The sequence below is a fragment of the Poecilia formosa genome, unplaced genomic scaffold, assembly GCF_000485575.1.
Source record: "Poecilia formosa unplaced genomic scaffold, Poecilia_formosa-5.1.2 Scaffold200, whole genome shotgun sequence".
Classification (NCBI taxonomy): Eukaryota; Metazoa; Chordata; class Actinopteri; order Cyprinodontiformes; family Poeciliidae; genus Poecilia; species Poecilia formosa.
In genome coordinates, this window is record NW_006800139.1 from 511,587 (window position 1) to 524,332 (window position 12,746).

Consider the following 12,746-nt stretch of genomic DNA (forward strand, 5'->3'; position numbering starts at 1 on the left):
TAAAAGATAAACTGCGTCACGGCCTGTTCACTCAATAACCAGCACAAGGCAGAAAAGGATCCGGTTACACACGCACAGTGGCACCTAACCATTATATTACCACCCAATCTAAAAATCAATAAACAAGTTTAGTACAAAGATCATTCAGTTAAAAACTGAATCTCTTAAGCTAGTTTGTAAATGTGACGAAATTAATAACAGGTTTGAACCTTTGGGCTCAAAGGCACATTTAAACCATTCCACAGCTAATATTTGGAGGATTTGTTGTCATAAGTAAAAGTGAAGGAGAACCAGAATAAAGAGTTGGGGTTAGTTGACTCTGACTCAGCTTGACTGAAAGTTCATCCGGAAGAAGATTGCATGCATTGATTTACGTGCCATTGCTCACGTTACCCATGTCGACTTCTCACTGGAAAAACATTGACATGTTGACAGCAGATTGGCTCCTTTCACTATAAGGTATTTTGTTCCCCTATAGCATAATAGAATAATAAATGTTCAGGTTATCTCAACAAAAACTAAGTGGAAAGTTTAACTAATCAATCTTCTTCAGCCCAAGCAGCTGCATCTCAGACATACGTCACCAAGATGTCAGATTCAGTCGTTCAAATCATGCCATCACACTAGAAACGAAGACACTGTGTAATATTGTCTGGTGTGGTGAATCATTGCTTTCTTAGCAATCCAGTAGAGCTGCCTGGGTTTGGCAGTTTCAATTCCAATGAAAATAACTGATGGATGGTGGTAATAAAGTTTGGATAAAACTTGGAATAGAATCAAAATAAATCACATGCAAATTGAGTGAAATGTATCTGTTTGAATGTATTAAAACTTGTTTAACACTAGTTTTGGTGCATGATATTTGTACATGATGTTTAACTATGTTGCTACCTTTCATTGGCAATGATAGGCAGCAGCTTAATCTCAGTGATGACTACCTGGTTAAGTCAAACTTGAATAAATAAATAAAAAATATACATTTATATGGAAACACAATGACTTTAATGTAATGGATGTCTGTCTCAAAACTTGTTTTCTTCCCAATGTTGTGAATTTTTAGTGAGCTCATTGCTGGTATTCAAGCCAATGCTTCCTTTTAAGGTGGTAAAACTAACAGCTCACCGTTATGATGTGATTTAATTGTTTTGTTTTTGGGTTTGAAAATGGACATTTTTTTAAATAATTACATACATCTTTCCTGCTTGCTGCTACTTTTTAGATTTGTGCCTCACATTATAAACACCAAAATATTTAATTTTTTATTTTTTTTTGCAATATTAACATTTTTTGAGTCTGAATTGTATTAAAAATCAGAGCAGTTCCACCGAAACCTGAAACTCTGTTTACTCTGGTGTGAGACGAGGCATGTTCAAGATGAGGTTGGTTTGTTTGTCTTTGATAAACTCTGTAGGAAAGTAACGAGGCTTCAGTCTCAGTCGTATCAGATGAGATTCCCTGCATCGATGCAAATAAAGCAAAACATGGGGGACAGCGTCAAGTTGTAGCAGTTTTAATTCCCCATCATGAACTCGATCAAGCACAGGAAAAGCCTTTCACAATACAAGGAGAAACGGAGAGAACAAAGTACTTACAGAGATGACAGATGGTGTATTTTTCACCTTCATGTCACAGAAGGGAACAAAAAGATAACAATAATAATAATAATAATAATGGGAAATAAAATCAGGAATAAAAACTTGGTTCAACTTGCTTTCACTATTGTGATAAAAACTACAAAAACCTAATAATGTTTAAATCTTTTTGAGGACATACAGAATTATAATACAGAAACAGTAAATCTTTACACCCCCCACCGGCCCCCTCTACATTACTCCTGAAGATCACAGAAGAACAAATACCAAGAACTGTACAGAGACGCGAGTCACCAGAGCTTCATCATGAAGACTGGCTGAAATAAAAAGCTTCATTTCACCCATTAATGAAGCGTTTAAGTTCATTTGCAGTCTGTTTTTTTAGGATGCTTGGAATGCGCAAACGTTGGTTGGTGCTTTCGTTTCAGATCTGGTTCAGTTCATAGCCAGGGGAGCACGGTTTATTTGAACAGAGCCAATCCTCTTTCTTTTATTAGTCCCACATTTTATGTTAAACAAAACCGGTATGAGTCTCAGGTTGGGACTTGATCTGTTTTCTCCTGCCTAAACATGACAAAAAATGAAACTTTCTGCATTTATTTCTTTACTTTGGAGTTGTGTGGGAAGCATCATGTGGGGGACGTCATCTTCACTCTAATCTAAGACGCTTACAGTCACGTGTATGGGTTGAAAACGTAAAATGCCGTATGGGGCGTTGCACATTTCCCAGAATAATGGGGGCTGACATACTAGAGTTCATCTTTCCAGTGAGATTTAATTCTTAAATCCTTTGTGTTTATAAATTACAGTGAAGAGGTTTGGATTTCTATAATTGTGAGAGGTATCTTTTACAGAGAGTGGGTTTGGTACATTGTCTGGTTTACATCAACTCAACAGATGTAAATAAATGATGGCGGAGGGCGAATACAGAACCTGAATGAGACCAGCTGCATCTTTCTAATGTTTAACAACAAATTTCTGCCTTTATCTATGTTTTAAATGAACAGTTTTGTACAATTCTGGGTTCCACAATGTGACAAGAAGCCTTGTGTTCATATGTGGTGTAACTTCTCTGGCAGTAGAAATCCTTCAGCGATGGCGTTTGATTTATTCTAAGGAATGTCGGTTTCTGCTTTTCTGACAGAGTTAAGCTCATTTAAACGCAGTCACTTATTTTAGCTCAACTTACTGCTTTAATCTTTTTGTTCATTGAGTTTTTAGTTTTATATGAAATCTTAAAAAAAAGCAGCGATTGTTGTGAAGAGACTGCTCGTCTTCTACGCCCTCAGATGAACTGGTTTATAACTAAAGTCGAAATCCTCTGAAGTTGTAATTTTAAACAAATTGAGATTTTGGAGGGAGAAACAGAAAGGTGAAAATGTTACTGACTCAATAAAATTATTATTATTTTTTACATATTTGGTTGTGTAAGTTTAAATAAAAATCTTTGAAACATTAAATCACTGACACTGTAACAATATTACCTAGAGGTGGAAAAACCACAGGGTCAATGGGTTTGTGAATAATAATGTTAAATATGCAGATGGTCCAACAGCTCTCCCCCCTGCAGAACATTCTGCATGCGTCTGATTAACTGGGACAGCAAAGATTAAAGCTGATTAATATTTACAGCCGAGTCCAAACATTTTTCTTCAAAACAAAAAGCAAAAGGTGGAGAAGCTGTGACTTGTTTTTATGCCATTAGTGGGCATCCACAACACAAACAATAAGAATAAAAGAAAGAAAATCTGCAATGTGGGGCAATCAGAGTGCAGAGTGATAATATTCAACTGAACCACAGACAGGGTTTGATTTATTCTAAGGTTCCTTAGAACGGTGCTACCAAAACAGGACCAGCGACAATTCAACTGTGTTTATTTAAACAGCTACAAAGTCTAAAATGCAGTAAACTCTAATCCTAAAATGGGCCTAAAATAAAATTCATCTGCTCGAATGGGAGGACGGCGAGAGGAGAGGGACAAAAAAAGGATGAGTTTAAGGATGATGAGTTTAAACAGGATGCTGAAGCATTCAAAGCTGGTGAATGGTGAGTGCAGGTGGGGGAAGTGGAGGGAAAGAGTTTCAGAGGTGATGCAAGAGAAAAACAGCTTACGGCTGCTATGAGGGAGATGTGGAGAAAATGGCAACATGAAAACAGATGTTGTGAGGATAATGGTGGCATGGTGAAAAGAAGAAGACTGATCAGAGGTATAATTAAATTGGCTGCCAGGTGTTTCATTTGAATAGCTTTTTAAAGTGCTTTGAAATAATCCATTATCAGTGTTTTTCACTGAACTAAAGCGATATTTACAAATCTTTTCATAGTTATTGTTTGTGATGTGGGTGACTCACCATGACATCTATGAGAATAAATAAAAAAATGAAAGTAAAGGAACCCTAAAGATTTTCCACAGAAAATTTCACATCTTTAAAACGAGTTTTTTTTTTTTTTTTACAGCATAAACAATCAAGTTAAAAGCAACCTTCAAAGCCATCTGTAGTAACACACTGTAAAAACAATCCAAGGTGAAGAATGGAGCTGGTCTGACATTGTGTAATTAGATTCCTGTGCTTTGTGTCGTAAAACCTCCAAACAAAATAAACCTTCAGTCACTAGCTGCCAACAAGCAGGCAGCAGCAGACTTAAGAAAAACAAAACAAAACAGCGACCAGTTGGACCTCAAATGAATAAAAACTGTATTTACACACAAACTAGCAACAGGTGAACTGAGAACGTACTTGGATTATTTCTATAAAGTCCCTGAAAGTACCTGTCTGGTTCTCACTGTCAAAACTTACACTTTGAGTTACTTTTATTGATTCAAGGAAAAACCTCAGAATAACTGCACATTTCAATGAAAACTGTCCTTCATTTTTAGATGTCCACATTTTCATTAAATAAAATACACAATTTTTTGCTCCGGTGCATAAAACAAATATAAAAACTGCATTATTTTGCTGTGAAGATGTAAAACTGATGGGTCGGATTTAGTGTCGTAGGTAGTTTTACTGTAAGAGTGGGAAAAAATAAATTTATTATCACAATTATAGCTGCAGTTCAGTATCTGTACAGTTTATATTGGCTGGTGGCAGCAGTTTTAAGACAATTAAGTGATTTTTTTTCTTTTCTTGTTAATTAAACTTATTTTTTTGCAAACATTTTAACCAAGACGTAGGTTTGAGGCGTTTTGCACATTCTTCTTATGCTGTCCCACCTGAAAGAACCAATTTCCTTTTTAAAAAAAAAAAACAACCAAAAATCAAATTTTGTCGTTGGATTAAACAAATCATCCCATTTTCACCTTTGTGTTTATACCTCTGGGAGCTTTGAAAAACAAAACAAAGACACACAGATTTGGTGCGTTGAGATCGACAGGCAGGTCGTCGTGTCCGGATGGAGCTCAGGAGGCGACGGTTCCTCAAACATCCAACCGGACGGCGATGCTAACGTGTTTTCAAGCCGTCTCGTCTCCACCAGGCCTAAGATGTCTGCAGGAAAGACCAGAGACACCATGGAAATATTAAAAACGGCTTTAAAGACAGAAAAAAGAACAATTATTTATTTATTGGGTTATATTCAAGAAGGAACACTATAAATAACGTTATTTAATAAATAAAAACTCACATGAACAGGAGTTCCAGTTCAGCCGTTTAATAAAGCTTTGATTAATTGAAGCTTGCTGACATTTACTTGTATGCCAACTCCTGACATGGCTTTTCAGAAATGGTAACGTCTGGACTTTTGGTCCAGTTTGGCTTCAGATGTACCAAACCTTCAGAAAACAGTCACTCAAATATTTTGTTACTGAGGCAACCATCTCTCTCATTCAGAGAAAGACGCTGATTCATCACTTCCACACCAAATTAATAATCAGCTTGAAAACCCATCAGTTTTTCAACAATTAACTTGTAACCTGCTCCAGATGGGGTGGTGCCCAGTTGGTAACTGATTACCATGGAGAAAGGAGAACCCGGGGCAAATTGGACTGCAGTAAAGCAGAAGACATCCGGTTTACGGAGAAGTTGTGGAGGCGTTCCTGTAGATAATCCCACTGTAATCTAAGCTAGGAAGGTTGTGCTTTGAGCGAAAGGTGATTTGTAATGATAGAGACGTTTGGATTTAAAGGAAAGTGAAGCTTAGAGAAGGCAGCAGGTTAAGTTGGACTAGACATGAACAAAACGGTGTCATCAGCATATAAACGGATAAGAACTGCTAGCACAGCAATAGGATTGGATCTAATTAAGACTGGAAAACATTGTACATGTCCAAAGACGCAGGTTTTTAAAGTCCTTCCACTGGCTCTCTGAGTAGACTTTAAAATACTTCTGTAGGTTTATAAATCACTGCTTAGCACTTAAAGATCTGCTGCTGCTGCTGGATCAACCTTCCAGACCTGTCAGGTTCTGGTTCTGGTCTGCTCTACAGCCAGAACCAGAACCACGCAAGGAGAAGCAGCATTCAGCTTCTATGCACCACAAATCTGGAACAAACTTCCAGAAAACTGAAAAACTGCAAAGGAGGTATAAATGTTCATGTACGTCAGTGTCGGCCTCAAAGCCTAAACATCTGTGGTGGTAAATAATTGTTCCGTTTGCCATATGGATGCTGTGGTGTATCTTCATTATGTTATGTATTTATCTGCAACTGTCCATCTGACTGGAAAGCAAATTGTCCCTGTGGGGGACAAAGTTATCAAAGCTAAACCCCCACGTGTTTAGAGTTGCTTTTGATTAATCATTACTGAAACATCGATTGATAAATTTGGATAGATTTTGTGTTTGACAAAATAAAATGTTTATTGCTTGTTTTATAATTGGTGAAATGTTCTATACAAATAAACTTGATTTCACTTAAACCATGTCAGCCGTTTCTCCAGAAAGATCATTGGTAAACCTGCTGATTAGGATGTTAACTGACCACAAATCCACAACATTTCTCTTTGTTGATGACATATTTTAAGTCATTTAACACTGAAAATGCTGCAATACAAGCAAGGCAGACTCTGCAGTCAGACTGGAAAAGAGGAAGAGTGTTGTTGGTCTCCATATAGCAGGTTAGCTGCTTATTAACCAGACTGGACTGGAGAAACTTTGCCTGGAGTAGCTGAATCTGTATCTATAGTAATATATTTACTGCACTGCGGGAACCAACAGGTTTCTAGAGTCAGATCAAACAGATACATTTGGACCCAAACTATTCGGATTTACACTCCAAAAGCACAAAACATTACAAGTTAATTTCGGCTTAGTTCTTAGTTCAACATCTTAGTTCCCCTAGAAATAAGATAAAGCCAACTTAAAAGTAACTTTTCAACAAGAAATATGAGCTTGTTTTAAGCCAACAACGTCTTAATAGTGATGAAAAATATTATTATTTCACTTACAACAAAACATTTTTCCCATCTGCCAATAAAATTAGAAATTTTTCATCAATATTAATGTAAAACAAGCACCTATATTTTGCTGAAAGTTACTTTTAAGTTTGTTTTGTCTTATTTCAATTGTATTAAGATATTTGCACTAGAAATAGAACAAAAATAGTTGGTGATATTTTGTGATTTTGAAGTTTGATTGAAAAAGTCCTTTAATTTAATGTTTCTGCTCTAAATACGATTGAAACTGTCATTTAAATCTGATGGAGAATCTGTGGGTGCTTATAGATTAGGGTGATGGCAAGAAGGCATTTCTTTTTCAAACATTTAGTGTTCAACTCAAGAGATGAACAAAAAAATAAACTTTTTATAGCTAAAAAAGGTTTTAGCACCAATTATAGAGAAGACCTTAAGTATTTTTGTTTTAGCTGAAATGTAAAAACAAATGATTTGTCTTCCAAACCAGACATTACATAATCTTCATGGTTTTACCATCTTACATTTCCAAAATGTCTGGTGACTTTTTTTCCTGCACTCCCACTTCCACGGCTTTTGCCCATTATGTGAACCATTGTTTTCCATACTGGAGCTCCTGCATACAAACATCTGCTTTGTATTTTTTATTGAGAGCAGCTTCATGACAGGTCTGACATTTGCATAGATGACTAGTCTGCGCTGCGAACACACTGCAAATAATGGAATATATTTGCTTTGAAGTGGGAGAGGAAAGTTCACATCATACAAACAGTCACTATTTGTTGTGCCTTTGGCTCACTGATGGTTATGCAAAGGACTAAAAAAATAAACATTCACAGTCGCAGGGCCTTTTCCAAAGGTTATGTTTAACTCTGACATATACAGCAAGTTGATAACATTTATTATTTGTTAAATGTATTCAGATATTTAGTTTCCTATGAAACAAGCAGATCTGAGATGAAGTGTCATCAATTTCTTATTTTTGTTGGATAAAAATGTTCAGAAATTAGTAAATGTGTTTGGCACTAAATAATAATTCAGACAAACAATATTTATGGAAAATTTACAGAAATTGTTATTAAAAAAGGCTGTAAATGATCATGTCAGTTTAAAAAAGGAAAACATAACATAGGTTTCATTGTGTTTTCCTAAAATGTGCTGAAAAACATTTAGAAGTTTTGATTTTTTTAGGTAAAATTATGATTAAACTCTTTGAATTCAGTTTTACCATAGAAATAGTTAAAAGTCGGTTCATAGAAATTGCTGTTTTCCTGCAAATAAAGCTATTTTTCACTGTCTTGAATTACAATTCAAAAGCAAAATAAAGTTGACAGTTTGTAACTTTGTTATAAACCAGATTTGTGTTTTTTTCTAATATATATATACACACAGGACAACTACAACATATATTCTATGTAATCACAGAAGCTAAATGAAATTGCCACATGGGCTGCATGTACCTCAGCATATTATGAGCCATAAATGTTCATAAAACTTGAAGTAGAGTTGTGTTGATTTTTATGAGTTAGGAAATGCCTTCAGGTAAACAGTTTCCCTCCTGAACTTGATCAAATATGTACAGTCAGAACTAAAAGAAGCATTACATAATGCTAAAAATGTTAAAATAATGCAAAAAACAAGGCTGAGTTTAGACAAAAGTTCATCTTTCTGCTCCACACAGAGCGGCTGGATAAAACCTCTAACTGCAGCAAAGAGCGACATTTGGCATCATTATATTCCCATATGAACTTAGTTTACAGCTTTTGCACAATTACTCAGTTTTTGACAAATTAAAAAGTTGATCCTGTATTTCCTATTGAAATTCAGGCTCTCAACAAGGGCTGAAATGATTAATCAATTAATCCTGATTAATTGATTATTGGAAATAATCATCAGCTAATTTAGTGATTGAGTCATCGTCAATGACTCAAAAATGCCACTTGCTGAAAGAACAACACACTGAAAGCACTAATTAATATATAAATACACACAGAACTCCTCAAGTTTAAGTTTTACCTTCACTCGGTTCAAATTCTGTAAAATAATCTCCTATAAAATTCCTTTTCCGATTCAATCATTAATATAATGTTCTTATTATAATATTAGCCGCACACTATTTAAGTTAAAGGCCTGAGCTTTTCACATGCTGATGTTATAATTAATGATGCATTCTTTGCTACAAATGATTAATTGTTCACTAAAAGCTGTTGGTACATTCAAGGGACTGAAATGCTTGTTTTCTTACTTAAACAAATTGAATTATTAGTGCGTTTGCATCTTTTAATGTTTTATGTTTTACTAATATTGTATAAAAAGGTGCAAGAGGTGAAATGAAAATCCTGGAGAATGTGGCAAATTTTTAAATGTGAATAATCGATTACTCGTCAGAATGATCAATTACTAAAATAATTTAAGAGCAGCCAAACTTACAGCCTGTGAGAGGAAAATCTGATCACATTAAAAGGAGACCTGAACCTGTTTTAGAAGCAGTTTAGCAATAAATTACAAAACCAACCACAAGCACATAAATTATGAACGACTACTTGGGTATCCGTTACGATAAGTAGAGAAAACTAATAATCTTTTAACCAGAAAATGTTTTTTCCTGGTTGAAACTGGTTTTTGTTTACGTCACACCAGCCCATGTAATTTTAGTTTTCTCCTGAAGTGCCCTGAGGTGACATTTATATGACTAAATTGAACTGAACTGAATTATTACAACACGACACAGGAAAGAATTAACTGCAGGTTCCATGATAAAAATGAAAGACAAAGTCTGAATTACTCCTAGCTCATTCAGTTAAAAGTGATTCACAGGAAATGATGCAACGCAAACCTTTAAATGACAGAAACGTCCTGACAAAGAAAAATACAGGATTAAATAGTCCTGTCAAGAATCACCTGTCACTAAAGTAAGAATCAGTTTATTTCAGGCGTGTCCAAAGAAACCAAAACAACCTAAAAGTAGCCAAATAAGGTAGTCTAATTTTTTCAAAATGGATATTTATTGTAGTTCCAAAACCTTTTTAGGGATTTTTATGATTGTGTGTTAAGGCATTGTAGATAAAAAAATAACAAAAGAAGCAAAGCTCCACCAAAGAACTAAATAAATAAATAAATGTTCTAGAAAAATATATTTTTTTAAATTTTTCTGAGTTTCAAAAGTGAATTTTTTCAGCATTTGAAACTCAGAATTTAAAAATTTTTGTAGAAAATTTCTGGGATTAATTTCAGTTTCTTTGGTGGAAATTTGCTACTCTTTTTATTTTTTTAATCTACAATGGCCCTAATATGCTGTCGTAGATTTTGCACGTTTGCTGTATTAAAAGAAAAGCATCTAGTTTTCAGTTCTTTTGAGGTTGATTGAACAGATTTATTTTCAGTAGTAAGAACAGGATTTGGGTCACTTTCTTTCAAAATTTAGCCAAGTTCAATAAATAAAAAAAGCTGATTTGGGTGCAAAAGTCTCTGCTTTTGCTAAAGCTCAGTTAGAAAAAGATAAACACTTTGTGTTGTACTTCACATTTTATTTTGTAAGAAAATTACAAATTAAAAGTCTCCATCTGCATCAGTGGGCCAGATTTGGATCATTTTTGAATTGCACTTTGGACTTTTACTTTTATTAAATGACTTTAAGACATTTTAAGGCCTTAATTTTAGATGCATTAATTTCAGCCTGCAGATGTTTCTTGTATTTTGAAGGAAAAAGAAATGCTGAGTTCTTCAGCACTTTGAGGGCTGACCTCTGCACTCTGTCTCTGCATTTTGTTGACAGAGCAGCACGCCGGCTCCTCTTCCCTGGACCCTTCCCGTTCTGACTCGCGCTCTCGCTTTCCGGTGATGCCGCTGCCCCTGGTGTGCAGCAGGAGGCCTGAAAGTCGCCGAGGGCAAGCAGAGAAACGGACATGAGAGGAATGAACTGGAGTAAACCGAGACAGGAGTTTCAGCAGCTCCAGGTTTCAAATTGTTTCATCAGCTGGTCAGTGAGTCATTAGGTTCTTTTACTGACCCACTCATTCAAATTTGGCGTGTTGAAGCATGAACACACAGAAAACATGCAAGGAACAAGCTGCTACTGTAAATGTGTTGCCCCCTGGTGGCAGAGATGAGTACTTACATTGGAATAATAATGTATTTTTCTTCTTATCTTTGGTTTTACATGAATGGTACCTGCTCACAGTTCTCACCTGGGTGTTGAGGCACAGCAAACTCATGATAGAGTCGGCTGCTGGTGATGTTCTGGCTGGCGTCTGGCACTGAGTGGTATCCTGCTGGAGACACAACACAGTTTGTGCTTAATTCACAATGAAGTTGATTAATTTTGATGTATAAATTCAGAAATAATCTAGATTAGGACATAAAAGTAATCAAATGCATCAAAATGTAGGTTTATGTAATGAAAATACATTTTTTCCTCAAAATGCACAAATTAACAGAAAAACCCAACAAATCTGTCAGGAGGCAAAATATCTGTTGCTTATCTATATAGATAACAGATATTCTTGAAAAGGTTTGGACCTGAAACTTTTAAACACTTTATGATTTAATTTCAGCATCCTTTCTTCCTTGCTAGAAGTGGAGCTGCACCGATCCGATATCAATATCTGAATCGGTCCCGATACTGAAATAAATTCTAGATTGCAATAATCCCTAAGGGCAGATCTATTCAGTCTAATTCTATGCTTTGTTATTATTTATTATTAATTTGCTGAATTTGGCCAGGCATTTCCTGAAAAACAGTTTTGACCTCAGTGAGACACGTCTGGTTAAACAAAGGCTGCACAGAAACAATTTCACTTTCCGAACCATTTTAAGGAAAGTTTGTTGCAGTTTGTACTTTACGTGTTTACAGCCTTTTGTTTCAGCGTCTTTATCATTTATTTTACATGGGCTGTTTTACTCCTAAATGCACTGAACATGTTAAAGTTGTTTCTACATGTTTGACCTTGTCAAGCTGTTGGTGTGTTTAAATGTTCTGCACTGCTGCAGTTTTCAAATTTATAATTTACTGTCTGTGTTTAAAAAGAGAAACTTTTTAACTCACTTCAGCCGTTTTTCAGTTTCGGCCGATACTAAAAGTGGATCGGTGCTTTTCTACCTCCCAGATCTTGATTTGTAGAATATCTGATCCAGTATACTGGATCAGAATACTGTAGATCTGTAGTCTAGATCTAGATCTGTAGTCTAGATCTGTAGTCTAGATCTACAGATCTAGACTGTAGATCTAAACCTACAGTCTAGATCCACCAGACTGTAGGTTTCTCTGATGTTTCCTCTGCTGAAGTCTCGTTTTGATGATTTGGACTCACATCAATGCTGATGAATATAATCCCCTCCTTATCTTTAAGGAGGGTGGCATAATGCTGCCACCTCCATGCCTCACAGTGGGTTTTGTTTACTTTTGTACCAGACAAACCTTCTGCCAAAATGTTTGTTTTTTATCAGAATTCAACACATTTTTTCTGTTGTGTTTTGGGAAATTTTCAGCAAGCCGTCATATTTTCTGCCACCTTTAGTCCTTCATTCAGACAAATACAGGCTAAACTGTGATATTTAACAGGAAACATTCATGTCAGAAGTGTTCTTACCATGTTGCTGCTGATGTTGGTTCTGTGGCAGTGTGTGAAGTCGCTGCTGTTGCTGTTGTCCAAAGCTGCTGGGCCCCGTCTGTTCTTCATTGTCAAAGTTAAATAAAATGCTCCCGCTGCCGTTCCCTGTGGCCACCGAGCTCCCTGACACTCCAGGCACTAAAATAAGAGAAAATGTCTTCAGACGGATCCTAATCAGTGATAAAAACTCTGCACAA

At 35.8% G+C, this 12,746-nt stretch overlaps 1 protein-coding gene across 2 annotated transcripts in view; it reads right to left on the bottom strand.

Moving 5' to 3' along the window:
• Window positions 1-1,494: 1,494 nt before the first annotated feature.
• The window catches only part of LOC103148191 (cryptochrome-1-like), a 36,749-nt gene continuing 25,497 nt past the window's right edge, over window positions 1,495-12,746 (bottom strand). Inside the window, exons 12-15 of one of the 2 annotated variants that reach the window (XM_007566853.2) lie at window positions 12,529-12,687; window positions 11,128-11,208; window positions 10,684-10,811; window positions 1,495-5,081 (exon numbers count right to left, since the gene is read on the bottom strand). In XM_007566853.2, the coding sequence (XP_007566915.1) occupies window positions 5,073-5,081; window positions 10,684-10,811; window positions 11,128-11,208; window positions 12,529-12,687 (377 nt within the window). In that variant the 3' untranslated portion in view covers window positions 1,495-5,072. Of the gene's footprint in view, window positions 5,082-10,683; window positions 10,812-11,127; window positions 11,212-12,528; window positions 12,688-12,746 lie in introns of both variants that reach the window. The other variant, XM_016679038.1, reaches the window with a different exon arrangement.